General features: G+C 41.9%; 8 protein-coding genes across 8 annotated transcripts; 4 read left to right on the forward strand and 4 right to left on the reverse strand.

Annotated features, from left to right (window-relative positions):
• Positions 1 to 109: 109 nt before the first annotated feature.
• EAE97_011164 (uncharacterized protein) lies at positions 110 to 1,203 on the forward strand (the record flags this gene model as incomplete). Its single annotated transcript, XM_038881679.1, has 2 exons — positions 110 to 752; positions 812 to 1,203. 2 exons carry the CDS (start codon positions 110 to 112, stop codon positions 1,201 to 1,203), a joined length of 1,035 nt encoding a protein of 344 aa, XP_038727411.1.
• A 276-nt stretch (positions 1,204 to 1,479) lies between these two features.
• On the forward strand, positions 1,480 to 3,640 carry EAE97_011165 (uncharacterized protein; the record flags this gene model as incomplete). Its single annotated transcript, XM_038881680.1, has 2 exons — positions 1,480 to 2,340; positions 2,396 to 3,640. 2 exons carry the CDS (start codon positions 1,480 to 1,482, stop codon positions 3,638 to 3,640), a joined length of 2,106 nt encoding a protein of 701 aa, XP_038727412.1.
• A 3,519-nt stretch (positions 3,641 to 7,159) lies between these two features.
• Positions 7,160 to 7,708, reverse strand: EAE97_011166 (uncharacterized protein; the record flags this gene model as incomplete). Its single annotated transcript, XM_038881681.1, has 2 exons — positions 7,160 to 7,557; positions 7,624 to 7,708. The coding sequence occupies 2 exons, from the start codon at positions 7,706 to 7,708 to the stop codon at positions 7,160 to 7,162; spliced, it is 483 nt and encodes a 160-aa protein (XP_038727413.1).
• Positions 7,709 to 13,727: 6,019 nt separating this feature from the next.
• Positions 13,728 to 16,169, reverse strand: EAE97_011167 (uncharacterized protein; the record flags this gene model as incomplete). Its single annotated transcript, XM_038881682.1, has 1 exon — positions 13,728 to 16,169. The coding sequence occupies one exon, from the start codon at positions 16,167 to 16,169 to the stop codon at positions 13,728 to 13,730; it is 2,442 nt and encodes an 813-aa protein (XP_038727414.1).
• Positions 16,170 to 16,669: 500 nt separating this feature from the next.
• On the forward strand, positions 16,670 to 18,314 carry EAE97_011168 (uncharacterized protein; the record flags this gene model as incomplete). The annotated part of the gene is made up of 3 exons (XM_038881683.1): positions 16,670 to 16,693; positions 16,792 to 18,132; positions 18,186 to 18,314. 3 exons carry the CDS (start codon positions 16,670 to 16,672, stop codon positions 18,312 to 18,314), a joined length of 1,494 nt encoding a protein of 497 aa, XP_038727415.1.
• A 159-nt stretch (positions 18,315 to 18,473) lies between these two features.
• Positions 18,474 to 19,481, reverse strand: EAE97_011169 (uncharacterized protein; the record flags this gene model as incomplete). Its single annotated transcript, XM_038881684.1, has 3 exons — positions 18,474 to 19,095; positions 19,154 to 19,371; positions 19,439 to 19,481. The coding sequence occupies 3 exons, from the start codon at positions 19,479 to 19,481 to the stop codon at positions 18,658 to 18,660; spliced, it is 699 nt and encodes a 232-aa protein (XP_038727416.1). The 3' UTR covers positions 18,474 to 18,657.
• Positions 19,482 to 19,946: 465 nt separating this feature from the next.
• On the forward strand, positions 19,947 to 21,441 carry EAE97_011170 (uncharacterized protein; the record flags this gene model as incomplete). The annotated part of the gene is made up of 5 exons (XM_038881685.1): positions 19,947 to 20,012; positions 20,068 to 20,099; positions 20,155 to 20,246; positions 20,350 to 20,550; positions 20,597 to 21,441. The coding sequence occupies 5 exons, from the start codon at positions 19,947 to 19,949 to the stop codon at positions 21,439 to 21,441; spliced, it is 1,236 nt and encodes a 411-aa protein (XP_038727417.1).
• A 2,811-nt stretch (positions 21,442 to 24,252) lies between these two features.
• EAE97_011171 (uncharacterized protein) lies at positions 24,253 to 24,757 on the reverse strand (the record flags this gene model as incomplete). The annotated part of the gene is made up of 4 exons (XM_038881686.1): positions 24,253 to 24,314; positions 24,371 to 24,420; positions 24,519 to 24,608; positions 24,750 to 24,757. The coding sequence occupies 4 exons, from the start codon at positions 24,755 to 24,757 to the stop codon at positions 24,253 to 24,255; spliced, it is 210 nt and encodes a 69-aa protein (XP_038727418.1).
• Between the last annotated feature and the right edge of the window lie 221 nt (positions 24,758 to 24,978).

Consider the following 24,978-nt stretch of genomic DNA (forward strand, 5'->3'; position numbering starts at 1 on the left):
CAATTTACAATTATCACATTATCTCCTAAAATTTTGTCGGGATTAATTTCAATCACGCATTTCTTTTTGGAAGGCTATCTAAATTACGATATCATCTCTTGCAGTAGACATGTCAGGCATTGGTGAAGCAAGCCTTGTCCTCGGTATAATATCTTCGATAATTGCAATTATCGAGACCACCAAGCAAGTCTACGATGCTATTGAGGATGAAGCCGGTCTCCCAAAAAACTTCAAGAAATCGGCGACGAAACTCCCTCTCATCTCCCAGCTCCTTGAAGATGCTGAAAGATATATCAACACGGCAACGGATGACTCGATAAAGGCTGCGTTTACACCTACTTTAGAGGATTGTAAATTTCAGGCAATACAACTTAAGGAGTTGTTTGAAAAAGTCATGCCAAAAGGTAGTGACTCGAGATGGGATCGATATGTAAAAGCTGCTCGGACAATTGGAAAGAAAGGACGTGTGGAGAGTTTGGTTGGGGGGGTTTTGGACGACCTGCAACTCTTGGCAACTCGCTTTCCACAAGTGTTGACATCAAGAGGAAAAGAAAAGTTAGAAAATGCAATTGAGGAGGTTGCTAATATGGAGCCTTCTTTACCTGATGGTTTCGAGCAGATGCCTGCATACGCACACTATGGAAGTGGTGCCCAAAATAACAATACTGGTGCTGGAACTCAGAACAACAACAATAGTGCGGGCAACCAGAATAACGGTCCAGGCCAACAATTCATTGGTACCAATCACATCAGTAGGCCTTCCAATGTGTAGTTATAGCATAAATGGGTTTGTAATTAATAAATGTTGTAGCTAAGAATGTCACTGTTGATGATATCGATCGATCTTGTCTCCACGATTTGCGATGTCCTGATACGTTGGCTATCAAGAGTCGGCTGAAAGAGAATAAGGACAAGTTGCTCTATCAATCCATTGACTGGATTCTTCAAAACCCGCAATACATCAGTTGGAAATGCGGAGGCGATGTCTCTTTGCTCTGGATTAAGGGCGGTGCCGGTAAGGACAAGACCATGATGTCAATTGGTCTTATTGAGAAACTATCATTCCCACAAGATGAGTCGACCGTAGTGACTTATTTCTTCTGCCAAAATGCCGATTATGAGCTCAACACCCTTCAAGCAATCATCAAGGGTTTAATCCTGCAATTAGTGAATCAACAAAAGGAGCTTATCGAATATTTGTGAGACCACTGGGATACCAAAAACGAGTGTTTTAACAAAGACATGACCTCATGGCGAACGCTATGGGACATCTTTTACAAAATTCTATACCGATGCAAGTTTCCAAAGATATACGTGATCGTAGATGCCCTAGATGAGTGCCAAGATGATGGCATGGCCGATCTCCTGAAGCTCGTTGTACGGATAGGACTCGATCACCTATCAAAAATCAAATGGCTGTTAACAAGTCGGCCACTGGATAGCGCTGAACGGAACTTACTAATTGGGTATGAGCAAGTGATGGTCAGCTTAGAACTTAACTCAACGCATATTTCTCAGGGTGTAACAACTTGCATTGTTAATAAAGTTGCGGAGCTCGATCGTCGTAACTCTTACGGATCAGATCTATGTCAAAAGATACAGAATGAGCTCACTGAAAAGGCCGAGGACACGTATCTATGGGTAAGCATGGTATGCAAGAGACTCGAGAATGTGCATAGGGAGAACACATTGACTGCAATTCAAGACTTGCCGCCAGGTTTGCATCCTTACTATGATCGCGCACTTCATGAACTCAGCAAAGGCCAGCCTGCCATTGTGAAGGGATGTATGCGATTCTTGAGAGTGATGATGCTGGCCTATCGGCCTCTGAATGTAGTGGAAGTGGATAGCGTTCTAGGTCTGTCTAAATATGATACTGCTAGAGCGCTGGTCGATCGATGTGCTTCATTTTTGAAGATGCGAGGAACTGATATCAAATTTTTTCATCAATCAGCTCGAGACTACCTCGCTGGGGAGAATGGAACATCCATACTCGATACTAGTGAATTATATGGGCATAACGATATCGCAATTAGTTGTCTATCTTATTTGTCTCAAAAACTCAAGACTAGTCTTGTTGACTTACCGCGACCTGATTCAACTCGGAAATCGATAGAAGGGAACCAACCAATGGCTAGCCTGGACTACGCAGCTACTTTCTGGGCACAACACCTTGAAGATGCTAAGGGGAAGATATCAATGCAAAACTCATCTAATGAACAAGGTGTAGTCGATACATTCCTCCGCTCCAAGTTTTTAGAGTGGCTAGAGTATCTGAGTTTATTAGACAAACTCTCACGCGCTACCGAGGCGTTAAAAATATTAGAAGATATAATAGATGTAAGTAACATATGTTCGATTTCCCGAACCAATTTCTAATCGAAGACTTTTGTAGTTAGAAGAGAGCTTTTCCTTATCGCTGCTTGTAGAGGATGCCATCCATTTTTTGTCTCAACACTTCTGGACTATAAATAATTGGCCGTTACAAATTTATAACTCTGCGATAGCTTTCAGTCCTGAAACAAGTATCATAAGGAAGATCAACCTAGATAAGCTTCCTGCGTGGCTCAGAAAGCTCCCCCAAGCAGAAGACTCGTGGGCTTCTTCAATAAACACGCTCACAGGTCATTCCGACTCGGTCACAGCTATAGCATTCTCGCCAGATAGCAAGCAAATCGCATCTGGATCTCTTCGCGAAATCATCAAGCTATGGGACAACATAACTGGCAATCTTCAAAAAACATTTATTGGTCATTCTCACTTGGTTAGGACAATAGTATTCTCCCCAGATGGCAAGCAAATCACATCTGGGTCTGATGATAAAACAATCAAGCTATGGGATGCCACAACTGGTAATCTTCGAAAAACATTTATAGGTCATTCACATTGGGCTACAGCTATAAAATTCTCCCCCGATGGTAAGAGAATCGCATCTGGATCTCTTTATGGAGTAATCAAGCTCTGGGATGCTATTACTGGCGATCTTCAGAAGACACTTACAGGTCATTCCGACTCGGTCACAGCTATAGCATTCTCGCCAGATGGCAAGTTAATTATGTCTGGATCGAACGATGAAACGATAAAGCTATGGGATATCGCTAAAGCCCTTCAAGTCTCTAGAATATTTGGTAGCAGAGTTGGTCGTCGTATTGATTTCTGCAAATGGCAAGAGATCAAGACCCCACAAAGAGTCAAATCTTTTAAATTCTCTATAGATGGCCGCCATCTTATAACAAACATCGGTCCTATTAATATCAAAAACGTTATAAATATGCAAAGTCCTGATTGTCAGTCATTACAACCCCTCTCGGTTGGACCGGAGTGGATTTACTACGGAGCGATGCCTATAGTTTCTTTACCGCTGGATATTAATGACCATTGTTATGATACGATAGGCGATCAAGTGGCTATCGGGGGTTTTAATGGTCAAATTTGGAATTTTGATATTGATCGTATGAGTTTGAACTCAATACTCAAAAGCTCAGTGACGGAAACCTCAATTTTCCTTCCACCACTATCGTATGAGAAACATCGGGTGCATCAATCACAAAAACACGTGATAAGATTATTGCAAGATTTAGGTCGTCCGGGGATCAGGCCTAGTAAGGTACTAGGTATGAAGGGTCCATCAACCAAGTAAGGTTATCAGAGGAATGAATGTGATTCCTACTATCCAGTCATTGTGACCAAGTCATTTATTTGTATATAGAACCATAATCATCTACAGGTGCTCTTCACCTGTATATTGTAAGTAAATCCGATTGCTAGGGCAAATAAACAAAACTGTATTGAAGACTTTCATTAGATTTACTATTGTTTAATATCGGAGCACTTTCACTTCAATCTTACTCTACTTCCCCACTTCCAATCATGGATTTGTAGAAGCGTTTGACTCACCGCTAGTCCATTACTTTCGGAGGTTTAAATCATGTACTTTTGTTCTTGTGGTTGATTTTTAATTGATTTTTGAACGTGGGAGTTGAGTTGAGTTGAGGTTTTTAATAATTCATTTTTGGAGCAAGGTGAATTTTTTCGTGATGGCAAATAGTTTTTCCGTTCCGAATACATGTGCACGGCCAATTGTGGATCTAGCGAGATAGTCATGTGATGGGTGGAATAAGCATTTGGTGTAGAAAGCAAATCTTTAGACCTTTTATTAGTATCTTCCAATGTCCCAAATTGATCTCACAAATCGAAGGCTTTAACTAGGTTTTACATTTCGGATTTAATAGTCCGCTCTCTTAGTGCTCTAACTTGGATTGATATCGAATGCTCAGGAATGATTCCAGCTTGGTGCGCGATTGATCTCGTTCATGTGGAGGTAGCTTCGGGATAACTTCCCTATTTCTCACAGACGCTTCGTTGCTTTCTTAATTCTTTTTTGCCTTTTCGATGTTTTTCGAGCCTGCCAGAACATTCTGCTAACAAGTTTCTGTGGCAAGTTGGTATATGGCGCAGTGTTACTTTGCTAGGTCAAATCACGTATTCGAATAACAATGTCATTGCATATCTTGTTGTATTGATGCTATACAGTTTTGACGTCTCAAGGAGGAGGTTATGAGGGGGTTTTATTTTGTCTCTGCACTTCTGGGAATAGAGGTTCTGAGACTATCTGCGTAGTTGCACATGCATAATATGCGGTATCATTATCGTACAATTATATTGTCTTATGTTGATGTTGTGCAATCACAATAGTCCCACGTGTTATATCGATGTTGTACAATTATTTCAATTAAGATATCTCAAAGAGGGGATGAATGAGCTTACAAGCAATTTCCCCTTTGAGTTAACACTCTCATGTACAAGTGCTGTAAGACGACGTATTCGATGCACATAATCACACTTTGGTAAAGCTTCAACAATGCTGATTTCCTATGCATCACTTTATGTGCTTATGCGATGGGAAAGCAATCACGTCCAATTAGGAGTGATTCAAAAGGGAAATTTGCAACTGAATGAAGTTGTTCGAAGCGAATGATAACCCTATTCGTTGCATCAATATTAATGAACTCATTTGTGTCTATGGTAAGGTATCTGCCTTGATCTTCCGAGAAAACTGTTTGAGGCTGGATATTCTCTTACGACGGCGGAATCAATTCTCCATCTAGAAACTGAGGTGGCCATGGTCAGCTAGTTCATCATCCGCCATTTTTGACGGCCTATGCTTTCCCTTGGGTAAGGGCGATTGTAGCAATCCACTGGATGGCTGTCGACGATTTCCAGACAGTGACAGATGTTTCCCTAGCAAGACTCAACTCCTATCCTAGGCCGCGCCTAACCTTTCGATATCAATCATTCATGAGTTCGCTAGAATTCGAATTGGATCGGACGATTTGGAGTTTGAATTCAATAAACTAGCCTTGATATGGTGGTATCAGATCTAGTGAAAATCCGAATAATTGTTCAGATATTTTGGGGAGGTTTGAAATGTTAAAATATTGATCTGTCGAGTATGCAGAATTAAACTTCACGGGCCGATAACAGTGATTATACACATTGCGGGGAATATCGGGATGTCAACAGATCTGAGCGAAGCATAAGCCGAGAAGACAGGCGAATAACGTTTGGAGACAAAGAGAAAAATAACGCTGGTTCATGACGAGAGGAATACTTTCGGAAGGTGTCAAAGTTTACTAGAATCTTCAATTGATTGAATCAAAAATCCGAAGAGACTAAAATCTTTTCCATCTTTGGATTGTCTTGCATCTTATCGAAAAGTATATCTTACATTAGATTTGAAGAAACAATCGGATTATTGGAAGTATCAAGAGGAGGTCAAACATGGCCGCCTTGTTTTCCTAAGTGAAGGAGGTGAGAGAGTAACATAAGCGAATGTATCATGAAAAGGGGAGAATTTCAGCTAGTGCGATAACGACCTCACAATCACATTTCTAATGCCCAAAATAGCTGGAAAAGCCGTATAACTTCACAGGATTTTTAGTCTATTAAATGCACTTAACATACCACCAACCTTAATGTTTCAAAGCAAAACAATGCTCTCTCCCCCGCATTTGCTTTACTTGATACACGTGGCCAAATAACCTTTTTTATGTTTCGGCCTTGGAATTTTCCTTCAAAAAAACATGCTTTTGCACCGCACCTGTCAATGCAACGGCGTCGTCACCTTATCTTATCTATGATGGCTAACTACAGGCTTGGCAAAGATATCGCGAATACCCCGCGCCCATATTTATCATTAGTCAAACTCTCTTTGTATTGCGCCATATTTTGATAGTTATTTCGCCATGTCTTACTTGCGTGAATTAAGTTTTCAAACACACCGAAATAGAGAAACGAATACCTACCATCTCACTGTCTGAATATCGATGGAAAGCTCCGTCTCGATTTCAGTTGGACGAACGGAAGTAGGGAAACCTGAATGTCACTAAGTTGGTAGTTAGTTAAAAGGGCTGATGCTATCTGGTAGATAAAGTGGACACAAAAACGAGTCCGTGGGAAATAGAGTTTGCGGAGGGTCCGTGGGGCTGGCTGATTCCCCATGTTCTTAGTACGTTGTGCGGTACGTACTTTTAGTTTTTTTTACGTGCTGCAGCTAGTATTTACTGGCCATGTTCGAATTCATGTGCATTTGTGGTGTGATAGTAGAGGAAAGATAGCGGCATGAAAGTCTCACCCACGCCAAGAAAGTATAATCTATGGTATCTTTTCCCTTCCAGATAGCAAGACAGACAACTTTAGGTTAGGCTAAATTTTGCAGTCAACCAGGCAGTGGTGATTTAGGAGTTTCGAATTTGAAGAATCAGATGAATGAGTTGTTTTTGAATTTAGACGAAAAGGTTAATCTTGTCATTTTTCGTGAGAAATTCAATCGATATGTAGATGAAGTCCAAAAGAGAAGAGGATATTTATCGCACCAAGATCATCTCAATAATTCGTTTCAGTATAAAAACAGGATTGAAATACATTTGAGATTCTCCTTCATTCATAATACAATCCAAATGCTTCGGTATTCCATCCCGAGTTCCACCAAGCGGAATCCCAATATACAGTACAAGTTCTTTATATAATACAATATGTGAGCCAAGTAAACTCGTAAATCATCGTCGTCAAAAAGCGGGCTCTACCCAGGTATCAAATATATCGCCATATACAACAGTCCAAACAGAAACTTATTATCCACTGTCAAAGTTGATATGCCTTATCGTCCCTCGGAATTGATAATATCCTTTCCTTGTTCATCCTTCTTGCGATGAAATAAACTCAAGACACTTCCTCTTCTTTCCCTCTCAGACCCCTCGGACTTTCTACTCGATACTCTCACTAGGAGATCATCAGGTTCCTCATCATTCGAGTCTGACCACAGGCTTAAAACAGATCCTTTTCGTGGTTGTGATGAACTACCGCTGCGACCATGTTTGGCTTCGTGGTGAGTGCCCATGAAAGCAGAGTTGCTGATATTTCCGAACGCAGTAGAACGTCGTCTCTCACGTGTTGCCCAACTGTCTCGCTCGTGGGTTGTAGTCTTCCAGTCTTGTGCAAAATCATCGAATGGAGAGTCTAGGTGTGAGGAGGAGCTTGTGCTTGTATTGGTTTTCTCTAGATGGGGGGTTAGTCTCTGAATTGACAATATTCATGAAAGTGTTGAGAAAGGGAATAACATACTAAGTGGTGACCCGATGGCCTGTTCTGCAAATGGATCTGCGAAAAGAGCGTTTTGCTCGCCGACGGTTTGAAGTCTGGAGTCCATGATGGCTAGGTGTGTATGATTGATTGATTGTTGTATGATACGCGTTTGTGTGCGTAATGAATTTGTTTGAGTATCAAAGTTGTGTGTTTGTATGATTGTGTGTTGTTTGATGGTATAAATAATAATCTAAATCTATAAATCGAGGGTACAAGCTTCCTTATATACTTGCTTGTGAGATACTCATTGACTCCCGAAGGGGCTGAGTTTATGTCATTAGAATTGATTATCATATCTTAACGCGAGACCTTGTCTCAACAAGGTCTAGACGTCATACTGCCTAAATTCTCGAGTCGACGCAGACGCCCGGGCTTGATGATCGACAAAACAATCATTGTGTGAACCTATCAAGATGACTATTGTGCTCTTCGCCTTCAGGTAACGACTCCTGTTGGTCAAACCTGTACTTGAGGTTGTACAATCACGAAGCGAAACGAATAGATAACGACCAACATTCACTTGGCTCTACATCATGCTGCATTGAGTAAGCATTATTTCCCCAGAATGTGATACTTGGCGAATCCCCTCATAATTGACCCAAGAGTTATGATTGGCATACAGAGTGACGAGCCGAAATCTTTATCAGCAGTAAGCCGTAAGAAGGAAAGATCGTTGCTAATCAGTCTGTGATAAGCAATGTAATCGACACAACCCCCGCATTTTGTGAATTTGCCTCCTCTTGGCACGCTTGCTCTCAAATCGATAAAGTTTCCCATCATCGATATGGGAAATTCAATTGATGTCTAGCATCCCATGTTGTCAATTGAGCAAGGCATTAGTATCAGATAAAGCCACACTGATGTAAATACTTAACTTTAATCGCTTGAGTCATAATAGAATAGAAATTTCCTAAAGTCACGATACCAATGTCAGAGGTCTTTCACATTGCGGTGAGCATGGCAAATGAGATTGGCTGGCAAGCGTCCGAGCCAATTTGATGAACAGATACACCGTTAATTTGCGAGAACCATATCAAAGCTTTTCGTGTCAGTGCCTGGGATTATTTGAAGGGTTGTGAGAGAAGTTGTTGTTATGCATTAGTCGAATTTGCCACCAAGAACAGATCAGTTAGGAGGCTCGAGTGGCCAAAAGATCCGCGCATCAGTCTCCACATGAGCATCATGACTACCGAATCTCCAAGCACCCCACAGCACAGACCCCTAAAATGTATAAAAAATGGAACACAGCGTTGACCTCAATGTATCCCCTTAAGTGCCAACGAATCCTATTGACCAACCAAATCGTTAGTATTTCTAGAACTTAATCAGACATCCACGTTTATCCTTTCATGTAAAACCCAATCAATATCATTCCCATTTCAAAATATGAGTGTGGTAATATATACCAACTCTAAATCTTCATTCTCCTTTCAACTCTCTAAAATCTAAATTCAGAATCAAGATTCCCGCTTCATAAATAATGCGACTTGAATTTCTAACCAACCAGGCTTTATTAGGTATTCAAGGTGTATTACACGGACCACATCGGTGCCCATAGTTGGAACCTCGGCACTTAAGGAGAGATGATGATTTCACGAGAAACAAAGCCCCTGAAGTGACCGGACGGGAGGTCACTCGATTCATTCACTTAGATACGCTGAACTTCAGTAGAAGAGGAGCGAGGTCAATCTTACACCAATCCTTTGCTCAGAAGATTTCAAAGTATTCCTTCCACAGCCTTTCCTGACACGAACTTGCTCAGGGCATAGCAGCTTATTTAAACCGAAAGCATATGCACGAAATACGACAATGTTGACGCCAAACCAGCGATTCTTTCTCATGTGTTGTAAACTCTTGCATCTGTTCGCGCATTTTGATTTTATTAGCAGCAAGTTTAGATTTGCTTTCTCTGAATAGCCTTGTGCGATACCGATTAACTTTGGTTAGCTGTTCTCTTGGTGCGGGGTAATTTTGAGACCACGATTCAAGTGATGTTGTGTAGTCAGGTAGGGTTACCCATCCCGATAAGGCGAGCAACTTCAATAGAGACCGAATCGCTCGTGATAAGTAAGCGTTAGCCCCAAAAGTTAACCTTTCAGTTGAGCTATGTGCCCTGTTGTAAATGTTCCGCTTTCTTATCTGAAGTAAAAATTCAAGATCCGTTAGCGAGTGTGTGGACTGACGGGGATGCATCTCAGTTTTCAAAAGTCATAGTAGATTTATTTTTCTATTTTTGAATACCACCATCATTGTTTTGATTGTTCAAGTTACAATGAATCATTATATCAAATCCCAAAGTGTTGAAACGAACACTTCAAGAGATATTGCCAAGTCACTTCTGGAAGTCTCCCATCAGTTCGTGCACCCACTAGTATTCTTCCAGATCCATTCTATTCTGGAGAAGAGAAGCTACTACAGAACTAGCTATTGTTCAGTAAGCTGAACTTCTCAGGCAACGTATAGAGTGAAGTAACAGCAACAATTTAACAGCATGAAGTCTAGAGAACTTACCAACCACAGAAACCTATTATTAATTTTTGAAGACGAAACAGCTGATCGAGATCTTCCATTCACCCCCACTAACCATATTGACAGGTAACGAATGTCCTTGGCAGCGAAAGTTACAGCCCGGTGCCAAGTATTTATACTTTAGTCGGAGTTTAAGTATCTTGGAACGTTGACTTCAGTAAAGTCTGATTGTGTTTAAACAGATACTCACAAGACTTTCCATTGTATGGTCTTCAAACAAGCAATCGGAAGTGGAACCAGCCGGAATTTAGGCAGAAAGCCCATTTTACTACATCGTATGATACAAGGTCAAAATCACCGTCTAGACATCGACCCAAGTGATCAATCTTGTAATCAAGAACGACAAGAACGACCAGCCTCATATATCAAGTCAATGCGACGGGTTTCATTGACCACCTATCTTGTTTATTTACCTCGTAGGGTGAGGGGTTAGAGTAGTGCTATTGTTGAGGAGTATTTTGATACCGTTATGGCTTCATGTAAAGACTAAACGAAACTACTACTTCAAGCGGGGTAAAGCCGCAAGAGTCTATCGTATACTCTTTAAGAACGCCTGGGAAATCATAAGCGACAAGCGTCTCACTACCGACCAGTCAAAAGTGTGTTAATTTTGAATGAACTCCAAGAGGAGATACTACTGATACAGACGATGATGATCATGAAACGGCGAGAACATGACATGGCTGTATTTTCTGAGTGGAAATTACATGCGAAACCAGTGACGACGGCCCCAAAGTTAGATCAGAGCTGTAGCTTGGCGTCGTCACTCTATTTATTTTGACAAGAGAGCAGAAAGTGTTGGAAGGAAGGAAGAAAGATAATTGAGGAATGTATCTATAAATAGACTGGGAATATTCCACCTAGGAAGTTGATTTGATGTCCAAGTGTAAGATTCATTGAGGAGCTGAATCAAATACCGAAATCTTACACTTGGTACTCTCTTCGGGCAGCTGAAAAGTCAACATGGCTACTTCGAATCATCCTAAATCACTTTAACAATGTCTGCGTCAGAATTCTTGTAACAAGCAAAGACTTTCACAATGTCGTAAAGTGTGCCAAGTACATCCCACTTCATTTGGACGAACAATTTTGTAAAGTCCGTTCGAGGCACAATGACAATGAATATCTTTGGGCTCAGGTTGAATTATCGGCGATGATTGATTGCTTTCGAGTGAGAAAAAGAAGTGAATTAAGACAGTAGTGCAAGCACTGCATTAGCACCTAGCTTTTTCTGGACCGTTTAACCGCGTCCATCAAAGAGCGCAATGCCATATCGGAGCTGGTCTGTAAGCATCGCAAACAGACTCTCAAGTGTTGCCTGGACCGTTGGTAAGATGCTACATGAGGTACATTGTATACTGGGTTATACCATATGGAACAAAATTTCTAATTTTAAACTGGACCTTTTCAATGAAAATGGCCTGAATGAGAAGCTCCAAGAGTGATAGGGATCATACAAAAAGCTCGTCATTTCAGAGCTCTTATATTAAACAGTCAAGCTGCAAAATTTTCCAAGCCCTCGCTTAGCCCCCTTTCGTTAGTCCTAGTTTTGCGCACTGGATTTTTCTACTACCCCGAGACAAAATCATAAATGAGCTATGCAGACTAGAAATGATTTTTAAACAAACAGTTTTCCTGAAGTCAAGCAATCCGGTAAAGATCACGATCTGGTGGTTGAGCTCCTGTTCCACTAAAACAACTCTGAGCTAGAGGGCCAGATGGAGATCACGTTAACATCGTCCACTTAAAAATCTATATATCAAACTTAGAGACCAATAAAGTAACTGCTATTAATATCCACCGCTTTGCAAAGTGTCGACCTGAGCATATCGATTATCGAATACCCACTGCCTAATGCGAACTGACGAGTTTGCTATGTAGATGGATTATGATTTATTCAGCGAACAGAAGAAAAAGAAGATTCTCATGATACCATACAAAAAGTAAAGAATTCACTTGGGCGTGCGGCCATTACGAACTTGCGAGTTCGGGTAGTATTACCAGATTTATTCAATTTATCCTGATACTCAATGTGTCTCTCGGTCCAAACCTCCGTAGCTGGGTGTACTACATTAGACCAAGCCACTTCTTTATGAAGGACTAGCACTGAAGAGGCTTGTAGCAATCATTCTAGTCATAGAGTAAAGCCACGTATGGTGATAGACTTTTTAACAGTCCGCATCAAAATGAACATTGCGCGAAGAAGTAGTGTCTCTGTAAAGACAGACTGGGGGAAAGGTAGTACCACTACTTTTTTTTACGATAGTGTGTGTGAGCCTGTCTTCGAATTGGTCAATATCCGAGTCATACTCTTGCGGGTATACTTAGCCACTGGTCGTAGGTATTAAATGCAACCCAGGAATCACAAATGCGCGCGGTAATATTCGTGGGATTACCTATTCCTGGCAGACAAATGCCCAGCTCCAGGAGTGGGTATATCGTGTATGACTGCAACTAGACTTGCCGTCTACGAACTGTTTAGAACCCCACCTTAGACATGAGGTACAAATTTCGAGAGGCGTTATCCATATAGAGATTCACGTCGCCAACTCGATGAGAGCTATAATAGACAATTTGTATGTTTTGCTGTCTTGAGACGAAGTATACGGGGGTTTTAAACAGGTAGACTTTGTTAAGACGGGCATGCAGTAATGTGTTTTTAAGAGATCAAGCTCGTTAGTCACTTTCTAAGACATAAAGCTACTCGCAAGTGTGTAACGACAATGAATACCAGGCAGTTTCGCTCGGGCTTGAAAGTGCACGTTGAAGAGGCTAAACTGAAGAGAATTAAAAAGAAAGGGAATCGGATCCCAGAGAATCTCGAGGGATTTCAAGGTGGAAAAACTAGAAGTACGATAGCACTTAACGAAAGAAGAAACAAGAGACCCGGGGTATTGAGCATGTTAAGAATATTGCTAAGCCAAATACCAGATATATTGTTCGATTACCGAGCAGCTCGATGTTTATAACAATTCATATAAATTGAATGATGAAAAGATAGATCTTGATATCAAACAATTGAAAAATGAATTTATTAATTCTTTTGAAAGTTGAGAAGTGTCCTATCAGTACCTACTCCTACTGGTACACCAACAATTGAATTTTCCCTTTTCTCGAATATCTACTCAGGTCTCGAACATTCGAACCTGTTAAGTTTTAAATTCGTTATTTCGAAAGTCTATATCAATGCTGATAATTGCAATAGGTATTTTCATGAAGCCCAACATGTACAGGAGAATAGAGAGATGATGCGTAGCACAGCAAAAAGATAGAAGCCATAGACTGTTCAAGAAAAGTGTACAACTCAATACATTATCATAAGAGTGGAGTATGATACAATTGTGTTTCTCCCTTTCGGGATATACCTATAACAAGCCGGTATCAGACCCTCGCTAGTAATTAACCCTCCTGTCTCTCCGCTGCGTGGTGAATAGGGCCCGTGAAGAGCCCCATACTATATCCACATACTCTATAAACGCCTCGAGAATAAACAAGAAACCGAAGGCTGATATCCATACATTTCTTTCTAATTCGCTTGCTAACCCTCTCTTGATCTACTTCGCTCTGTTATTTGTCTTTTCCAAAACAGCTTCTGTCTTAGTTTTGTTTCCCTTTCGCTCCTTTGTTCCTTCCTCGATAGCTTCCCCCTCGATAGCATCGGACTCACTCAAACGCGATAAGTCGTCCGAGATCTCCTCGGACTCTGTGAAGTGACCTTCTAATTCAACGGGTCTGTGATCAGCTGCATCACCTCCACTCATTTGCCATTCCATCAATTTCGAAAAGGCCGAGTTGGGGTTGTTAGATAAAGTATTGTAGGTTCCAGTTTCAGCAACCTTTCCATCGTTGCCCAAAACAATAATGTGATCGGAACGCTTGATAGTTGAAAGACGATGAGCAATTGAAATTGTTGTATTATGTCCTCTGAGTAACGCCGCAAGAGCAGAGTTAACCAGAGTTTCGGATTCGGCATCTAAAGCCGATGTTGCTTCGTCTAGTATAAGGATATCAGGATTCTTGAGCAAAGCTCTAGCAATTGCAATTCGCTGTTTTTGTCCTCCGGATAATTGGGCACCACGTGCTCCAACCTGTGTATCCAGACCTTCAGGGAAGTCGCCAATGAATTGACAATTTGCTTTTCGTGCAGCTGCGATAATCTCAGATCTTGAGGCATGGGGTTTTCCATAGGCAATGTTTTCGGCAACTGAGCCAGACATAAGAACAGGCTCTTGGCCAACCATTCCAATACGACGGCGAAGAGACTTTCCATTCATTTTGGTTATGTCTTGGCCATTAATTGTAATAGTTCCCTCTGTAGGGTTATAAAATCGCAACAAAAGTGAACCGATAGTAGATTTTCCTCCGCCACTAGGTCCGACAATTGCCACATTAGTACCTGAAGGGATCTCAAAGTCGAGACCGTCGAAAATAGTGACTGCTGGTCGAGTTGGGTAGGCGAAAGAGACGTTGTTGAATTTGATGACGCCTTGAGCAGACTTAACCTTGGTACCAACAGTTGCAGGAATTGTAGGCTTTCGATCTTGAAGCTCGAAAAGACGACTGGCAGCACCAACTCCCTTCATGAGTTCCGAATAGAAGCTGGAGACACCAAACAGACTTGACCCAGCATAAGCTGTATACATTAAAAATGATGTTAATTCACCGATACTTATCATACCGTTCTTAACCATAGAACCACCAGTGTATAGTAATGCCAAGATAGTCATGTTACCGAAGAATCCGCTTGAACTGAAGAATGTTGCACTGATCAACGCTTCTCGCTTTCCTAATGAGAATATCTTCTTGATTTGTTGATTATATCTGCCAACCTCTTGTGTCTCACCAGCGAAAGCTTGACTCGTGCGAACATTTCCGAGTCTCTCTTCAGCGATTTTGGTGAGAGTTCCCAGATTCCTTTGAATTTTTCGACTAAGATTTCTGATCGCTCGACCATAAAAGAATGCACCGATTGCAACAGGTGGGAACATGAGACACAGGATGCTTGTAAGTTTTAAGCTCACCCATGCCATAGCTGTGAACCCGGCACCTCCGCTGACAATGGCTCGTAAACCGTCTGAGAGATTCTGAGTAATACTCTTTCCAACAATAACCGTATCTGAGCTCAATCGAGAAATGAGATCTCCAACTCGATTGGCATCGAAGAATTCCGCGTTTTGTACATAAGTTCTCCTGTATAATTGTGATCGAAGTCTGGCTACAATTCGCTCTCCAACTATTCTCAATATAATGATACGTCCATAGTTAGCGGCAGCGCCCATGGTCAGAACGCATGCGAGAGCAATGAAGAATTGAGAAATATCTAGTCCAAAAAGTTTTTCGCCTTCCGAAGGATCTTTAGTAGCCAAGTCGAGAATTTTTCCAATGGAAAACGGTATTGACATGGTGATTGATGAGGATATAAGCAGGAATACAAAAGCCAGACCGAGCCATTTCGCCTCCGGTCGAGCAATTTTGAGTAACCTCCATATTTCACCAAAAGCGGCTGTGTTTCCTTGTTTCTTCCCACTACTTTGTAACCTTGCGCTCAAATTGACTTGTGTCGCTTTAGAGGCTTTCTCACTTCGTGCGAAATCTCCTTGTTCATCAATATTGTCTTCCTCCTCTTCCTCGCGCCTTTGTCGTTCTCGTGTAATATGATCTTGTCTATCTGAGGCCTTTGGGGAATCTTGCAAAGGCGATGCACTGTTGAAAGGTCGTAATTGAGATACTGCCGACCGCCATGGAGATGATAACCCAATTCTTGTTTGTTGGAGAAGACGACTTGTAGATAGTTGTGGGGTTGGCTTAGACGCGGGGCTCAATGGCGATGGCGAATTTTTGAAGCCGGATGAAAATCGTTTTGCGACCAGAGAAGGTCCGGAGGGAGTCCATCTTGAAGCTGCGGGAGCTGGAATGGGTTTCGAGACTTGCTTGAAAGCTATATCGCAGATCGAGGCCCCTCCCCAACCATTTCCTACTGTCAAGGTGCGCCGCATTGTTAAGTTTTGATGCACGGATTATGTACTACATCCGCTGAATTCACCGATGAAGCTGTGAAAGATATAATCGCCGAACTGTCATTATTGCGTGGGAGTATAAAGATTATGAATGATTCCAACGAGTTGAAAATAATCGAAGGTTGAAGGTTTTCCTTCTAAATGGGTAACATTATTTCCTAAGAGCATATTTAGATTTGTTACTACCTAGTAGATTTAGTTTCCGTCATCGCTTCCTTCAAATCACCTTATTCCTTCAACCAATCACAACACTTTTTCACAGCTTATGAAAGCTAAACGTGGGGCTAGATTTTGACGCTGTTGGCTTGAGCTCGGCTGGAATGTTTGGGCGCAAAGGATAATTGTTGTAGAACATTCGATTCAAAGAGCTATAAAGATAGAGAGGAATTCTGAAAGCAGCTTCAAAAATATTCAACAACACAACTTCAGGGATATTTAAAAAAAGTACAATCACGAATACTTTCTGAATTATCGCCATTATGCCGATAAATTATAGCAAATGGGTAAGTTCATTCCATATACGATATAGGAACACATACCCCTCATCGTCGCCCATCCCCCACTTCGAAAGGCTGAAGGTTCAAGGCTGACAAAATATCAGGATGCACTTGAGTTGAGTGACGACTCAGATGTTGAAGTTCACCCAAATGTTGATAAGCGCTCTTTCATCCGAGCAAAACAAAATCAAATTCATCAGCAGAGATATGAGAGAAAGAATAAAATAGATACCTACAAGTATGAGCGAATCGTCAACGATGGACTTCTCAAGAGAATTAATGCTCTTCTTGTTGCTTTGAAATCTTACAGTCCTCAAACTGATAAACGTCCGGATGATCTTGCATTTCAAGCATTGATGGAATCAACTGGCGAAGATGACTCTCCACCTCCACCTCCAGAAGGGGTGCATACTCATGTCAAGGAGGCACCACCAACATACTCTAAGATGATGGCCGCGCTTATTGATCAAGTCAAAACAAAGGTCGATGAGGACAAGCCAGAAAACCGATTCGAGGCGTATCTCGCCGAAATCAAAGTACATCAAGAAAGGGTTGAGGACCTTCAAAAACAACTTGCGGTCGAACTGGAGACTTTAGAGAAAGAGGAGGGAAAGAAGATCACTAGTGAGAGCATACATACTGGATTTGACAGCTCCTTTGTAGCAAAGGCAGACCCAAAACCAACGGCCACAGAATCAAAGAAGGCCAAAGAGAAGGTCCAAGCTGTGGAAGTCCTGAATCCTCATGCCCTCGCCAATAAGGGTGGCTCGAAGCCCGGCGAACAATCCTCGGGAGCCGATGCAGACATTGATGAGGATGAAGAGGAAGATGATGATGACGTAGAAGCTAGCGAGCTTGGAAAGAAATTTGCAGAAATTAAGATGGGTGACTATCGTACATGTCTTCAGTATATCTCCTCAAATCCGTCAGTGCTTGCAGAAAGAGAGACCGACGGCTTACTTGTCTTGGCATTTAACTCTGCAATCGCAAACGAAGATGACTATGCTAGGCAATGTGTTCACCAAGCTTTATTACTTCAATACTGCAGGGCCCTAGGAAAGGACGGTGTTGGTTTGTTCTTCAAGCGTATCACTACTAAGGGTCACCAAGCCCAAAAGGTCTTCTTCGATGATGTCAACTCAACATTTGACAGAGTCCGTACTAGAGCTAGGGAAATCCAGAAGCAGAGAGCAGCTGAAGAGGGCACCGAAGGCGGAGTTGAGCAAATTCAACTTCATGCTGTTGATCCTGGTACCACTATCAACATTACTGTTCCACCTGCGACGAGTGAGGATCCAGAGGTGATTAAATCGAGAGAACTATTCGATGCATTCCCACCTGGACTGCAAAGAGCTTTGGAAAGTGGTAGCTTGGATGAAGTCAATAAGGTATTAGGCAAAATGAGCGTCGAACAAGCAGAAGAAGTTGTAGGCCAGCTCAGCGAGGTAAGTTCATATCGTAGTATCTGTGTTCATATGACATGCTAATACACATCTAGGGCGGTATGTTGCAACTTGAAGAACAAATTATTGATGCTACGACCGAGGAAGGACAGGCTGCATTGAAGGAATTCGAGGAACAGGAAAGACAAAGAGCGTTGGATGAGAATTACGGTGATCCGGAATAAGTGTCTGTGGATCAGGGGAAGGGGTAGATGGTGAAGAAATTAACGAAATGATGTGAAAAAGGAAACACGCCGTGCGATTTAAAAGAATAGCTTGAAACCAGCAATGGGTATTATGACTTTCTCAATAAGTAAATAGTAATCACATCCCAAAGTCCAGCATTCAGGAGCAATGTTAGGTATTATAAACAAATCTTTAATAGGTATGCGTGTCTGTGCCATTCATTTTTAACGCCCCTTTGCCCAGAAGATCCGATTAGGCAATTCTTGAACGAAACAAACAACCATCTTGTACGATCTTACAAGTCCATAGAGAGATCACCCAATCCACCCAGCCAAACCCCCTCTAATATCCAGTAGCACCAGGCGCCTTCTCATCCTTCTTTAAGCTCATCAAAAGTTCTCTGAACTTCTCCTTTCCAGTACCATTTGCACCGCCTCTAGCACCCTTTCCACTCAAATCAACCAATTTCGCAATACGCTCCCAGCTAGTTCCACCGGCAGATGTATCTTCTCGGCTTGCTAAAAATTCCTCAGCTTCACGACGAGTCTGCGCAATTGTCTTCTCTTTTTTGGTGTTGTAGTTCTCGTAGAAATCATCAATATTTTGTTGGGCAGTCTTGATAGTTTCTTGCTTCTTTTCTTCGGATCTCTCCTCACGCGCTTGAAGTTGGAGATCTCGACGTTCGCGCCATTGCTTGATGACCTCTGGCTCTTCTTCGTCGGAAACTTGGGGCTGGTAGTTGGTGTATGTGCTGGTGATTTGTCCGCTTGGTGAAACATTCTAATTTTGTGATTATTAGCTTCCCTTGAAAACGAAACTAGTAATGGAGATGACATACCTCATTGCGAGTATCAATGGCAGGGAAAGAACTCTCAAATTCATGAACATCCTCTCCTCCGCCTCCACCCAATAAATCATCATCACCATCCTCTACAAATGCGGCATTGTCATTGCCAGTAGCAAATTGATCCGCATCGTCACCCAAAAGGGCCTTCTCACGACTTAGGAAGTCATCGGCACCTCCTTCAAAAGTAGAGTCGCCTTGAGTTGTTTGCGCTGTAAATCGTGTTGTTAATAAAGTGTACACATTACTTCTCATTTAATTTTGCAAAACTGAACTTACCACCAGAGTCAAAGTCCTCAAGAGAAGGGAATCTATCAGCCATTTTGAAATCTAAAGTATTGGTTATGTGTAACTCTTGATTCGAAATCGCAAGCTGTCTGTTCCTAATACGATGATACCAAATGCCAATTACACATGCGCCTAAAGCCGGGGTGCTAGCACGGAAGTTACCGACACTAAGGATTATTTGGAGAGCTTGAGAACGAACTCCCAGATGCAAACAACATAAAAACTCACAATTTAACTCAGATTTCCCTTTTCACATCAAATTGAGTAGACATAAAGGATCATCAATATTCGGAGATTATCTCTGGAAAGTTTTATCTTCTTATCAATTGTTTTTCGCCATTTAATAAGTGAAATCTGGATTGCTGGTGTATAACAAAGCCGTTCTTTTACCTTGTAAATTCAATTGAGCAAGCAGACGCCGACAAGCAAACACTTGAATACAAACAAAAACTTCATTGAATACTCGCCATTTCTTCCCATCAAGTCCCAAGTAAGAAAAATGGCCTACAACGATGATGCCGTTCTGGCAAAACTTTCTGCTTTGAACGAGACACAGGAGAGTATTGTAAGTACCGTTTTTGATCCCAGGTAATGAATGGCCGAACTAATCTAATTCTTAGGTCACTGTTGCGCAATGGATTATGTTTCATAGGTAGGCAGATATGATTGACCTCGTCGACTTTCCAATGTGCTTATCCTTTGTCTAGGAGATATGCCGACCGTACTGGACAACTTTGGCTTCAAAAATTGAAGGATTCCGGAAGTAATAAGAGATTGAATCTGGTGTACCTCGCAAACGGCAAGTTATTTTAATTTTAACTCGAATTTGTCCTTACCACCCAAAACGTGCAAACATATGGTCCATTTATCTAGGTCATGTCTAATGTTTATGTCTTTCACAGAAGTCGCACAACAATCAAAAGCTCGGCGCAAGGATGATTTTCTCATTGCATTTTCTCCCGTAATCGCAGAGGCTACAGCTACAGCTTATAAGGGAGCTACAAGCGATGTCCAAAATAAGCTGAAGAGAGTCGTGGAAGTTTGGAGACAGAGACAGATCTTCGAAATTCCGATACAAGAGGCGGTCGAGGCTCGAATCGAGGGTAGGTCAGTCTGCGGATTTGAAATAGCTTATACTGATAATCGCAGAACTAGAGAAATCAAGATCTTCAAACAAGAAAGGATTGGGCGGATCCCTTTTCTCCAACAATTCATCGTCGGCGCCAAGCGAACTTCAACCTCTTGTAGGACCACAGCAAACAATATCCAAATTGGTGCTTTCTACAAAGACTTCTACGAATTCTGCGAACAATGATTACGAAAAGCTCACAGATCCAAATACGCCAACTCCGTCTCCGCCAGTCCATGCTGCTCGACTCAATGGCCTCCTCAAGACTTTGGCAAACGCTGAAGGAGCTGTGGCTGAAGTTATTAAATCGCGTAACTTGCTGATCGAAGGACTGGAGAAACTGCTAGAGACAAACCGTAATGCCCTAGCAGAAGAAGAGGCTCAGCTCAATCTGCTCTCCTCGCGACGTAATGAAATCGACACTAAAAAGAGGGATGTGGAAGACAGTATTATGCGGGGCCTCGCAAACAGCAGCGAGAGTACACCCGCGGATGGCAGTCCAGGAAATCAAATGGGTACTCCTAAATCTGAACCTGATCGTCCGGAAGTTGAACCTCTATCGCCTCCATTGCGCCCCATGAAGGAAGAAACCACTCAACAAGAGTCACTTCCGGACTTTGACCTCAGCTCCTCGGCGGCTGCTACTAATGGTTCGATTTATACATCCCAATCTATGGCCATGTCACCAACTTCCGGTTTGGATTTGCTAAGTAGTGTTTCTACTAGTTATGGACGTAGCAACTCGATGAGTAGCATTAAAAAGAGGAAGTTGAATGATGATTTTCCGGACATGGGAGGGGACGCTATGGAGGGGTTAGATGCGGATGTTGCGGAAATGTTGAGACAGGATAGTGCGGGTGCTTGAGACGGCAAGAGAGGATGGGGGCTCAAGGATTGGAAATAAATGTCTATTCCAGGGTTGGGGATGTAGGATATGTACTGATTACTGAAGCGGGAGGAGCTTTTACCATATCAGAGAACAAAAGACGCAAAATTAAAGATTGTCGAATATACCATGGTTTGCGGCTACGATAGTTAGTAGGGATAATGAGATAATTTGAATTGAATTAAATCAAATTGTACATGTTTAACAGGTGTGCCAGAAACTCGAGGGAGATATTGCATATTTTGATGTGACTTGATATAAATTTGTGAATTTGGACTATTCGAATCTTTGAGAAGACATGATTTTATATGTCTGCTATGATTACCCGAACGAGTTTGGGTGTCCGACCTTTTGTTGAGAGATAGTTGATGTTGCTCACTCGATATTCATGTAAATTGTTGTTTCATGCGCTGAGGATGTATTGACCGTCATGCCCGGTCCTATAGTCAGGGCTAATCTTGTCAAGTCGTGTGGATTTCGGCTGTCGGGTTGCTTCAGGGACTGTGGATTTGTGATGGATTATGGATGTCTTGAAAGTTGAATCCTAGGAAAACGAGGGTGAGTAAGTGGGAGGTAAAGAAGTGGGATATTCATGAAGTGAGCAAGAAGGGATACCATGCTGATGGTTTCTCATGGTTACTCGACGATCAATCGAGACATTTCATCTGCGATTTCTCATTAGGATGGTATCTCTGTACTATAACCAAAGCAAAGGATGAATTTGGGGAGTTAAGATAGCGAGTATAATGCGTAAAAAGGGACTATCGCGTTGAGTGTCTATGATAGCCCTTGTGCTAAGAATATAATGAGAGTGAAGTAGAAAATGAATGATCATTACCTTAAACGCTGGATTGAGATTATTTGAAGGAATGACTTGATTGATATCGATGCGCGAACACTAAAAGCAACTAGATGAAGGGTATGGTGGCTCGTGTATAAAGGAGTGTGAAGAAGGGAAGCGAGTTTAGGAAAAGTGAAAGAAATTTGTCTGGGTCGAGAAATTACGAAATCCGAGACGCAAAAGAAAATTCGATTTCAATGTAGTTCAACCACCGGAGATGAAAATTGATTGATAGAGGAAGAAACAGGTTTAATTTCATCTTCGCATCAATCTTGAACGGCGTGATTCTCTATAAGTTTTTCTAGCCCTCCTTCTAACTTCTTCCACAAATCCCATCTTTCAGCGAAAACACATGGCCACGTGATGGCCGCGATGATCCACGAAAAATTGTACAAGCTCTTCTCGCAATATTGTGTAAGTGACGTGAGCAGACAGAGGAGCGGAATGCAGAACATGGCATGCATGTAACTAAGTGGTTATATCCTTAGCATTAGAGCTTGATAGGGAACTCGTCTGGGCATACACAATCTGAATGCAAACAGCCAAAATCTAACTGAAAGGGTTTGCTGTATAAGCAAAATTGTAACCAATGACTGCCAAAAATAAGGCTTGACCGCCCCCCGGCGTATACTACTCCACGTTATTAAACATTTCACCGGCTTGTCTACGTAAAGTCGACTCATCATTTCATAGCCAGCGGCGAAATAGGCGAGAATTCGACTGGTAATTGTATATCGGCACGTCGTATTTCTGGCTGCACGAGCGCTAGGAGATCGTGAATGGTAGGGAGCGGCTTGTTTTGTTCATTCATGTTCACAAGATGAACAGAAAAGAGTAGTAAATAGGTTCTTTTCGGTCTAATTTGCAGTTGAAGAAAATGAGGATGAGGAAAATGAGGATGAGGAAAATGAGGATGAGGATGATAAATAGAATGAAGATGAATGACGATTGAAATGTCTATGATATTATTTGTGATGGTAATGGGGGGCAATAGTAACATCTGAGGAACGAAGAGAAGATTACTAGTACATTCTGAAAAGAATCTTTACTTAGCTTGTTGTTGTGAGCTTAGCTTAGATCTATGTTCTATAGCCAGCGAGAAAATCATGACATCAATATTTTTGCGAATATCATTCATATCGTAAAATGGGGTATTGCTTCTGTCTCGCTGTAATAGATTATACAATCTAGGGATTCTTGAATCTTCAGGAAGAGGTCTGGAAGTCATGGGGAAGTTCCTTTTGTATTTGTATTCCAAAGAACAAGGCCTTGAGAACAAGCTGTGTAATTTAAATCAGATTGCTATGTATAGTGCACAATCTAATGTATCTACCTAGCTTCTGGGCTGTTCTTATAGTAGCGGGAACTAATCATCAGGTCATGTGATTCAAAGATTGAACCCAAATTGAACTCAAATGTAGCGCTGTATATGAACAGCGGAGACATTGACCGAAAGGCCTTTCATTTACTAGAAAGAGTATAACTGCTCGTCATCATCAACATTCCCATGAGAAGATTTTTTTGGAATGAATCAATAACATGATAAAAGTATTGGACCATTTCGACGATGTGACATGGGGTCAGGCACGCTCAGAAACATGTGTAGCCAACCTTAAACTTGAATATCTCTCACACTTGTGATGTAGGACTAAGTATTGTTGTGAAGAAACGTCATTTTCCCACAATGTGAGATAATTAGGCGAGAATTGAAGAGGAAACTTCACGAAAATCTTGAAATGTAAAATGAATCCATGGGTAATGATTGATCTGACGTGGAACTGAGAAGGTACATATATCATTGAGGCCAGTAAGGTGTTGCATTTCCATGGGGGTTTGTCGCCAAGTATTCGAGGTATAATGAAATTGATCTATCCTTTGACTTCAATGTACACCGCCGCGCTCCTCGAGATCTCAAGCAACCACATACTCTTTCGTTTCACTCGCAACCTCTATCCCTTCCCGAACCAAGTCTTGTGTCCCAAAACCATTCTCGACATCATGTACATAGATCCTATTGTTCAATTATCAGCCAAACCGTTCCTGACTCTTATAGAATGCTGTACATACCGGCGAAACCTCCCCAAAGAGCGACGTAGTATGGGTAGAGCATGATCTTGCTGCGAGAAGTCTGCATAACTTATCAGAATTGTCCTTCATTATAGCCATAGGTATTTTCTACCCCCACCCCCATGCCTGGGAATAGAGAGCAATTTACGTAGTTTGGTTCCATTGACGAATGTGCTTCTTAGCACCTTCTTGGAAGAGCGCCTGGTAGTAAGGAACGCGGTTCTCGCGGAGTTTGTAGCTATTGGGTTGAAAGAGTCAGTATATGGGCTTGCAACAATTTCTCGCAGGTTCGATGAAGGATGGAGTCGGATGCAGCCGTGTTCTTCGCAACCTCTCAACATATGCCGCGGTCCTGTAAAGACTTAGGATTATCACTTACCCAACCATTGTGTCTGTATTCGAGGCGTTACTGCGGTTTGTTTGGGGTATTCGAGGAAGTGGTTCGATGTTGAATTCGCAGGAAGCTCGGATTCAAAGCCGCGCTAGTGTTAATGACTAAGCATTTTCAATTTCCAAAGCAGCCCCCAAAATATTTTGAAGAATGACAATGCTCGACTAACTTATGAGCTTTAATGAAAAGCATGCGATACTTCCTATGGCAGTGATGG

Source organism: Botrytis byssoidea (assembly GCF_014898295.1).
Source record: "Botrytis byssoidea strain MUCL 94 chromosome Unknown BBYS_034, whole genome shotgun sequence".
Taxonomy (NCBI): domain Eukaryota; kingdom Fungi; phylum Ascomycota; class Leotiomycetes; order Helotiales; family Sclerotiniaceae; genus Botrytis; species Botrytis byssoidea.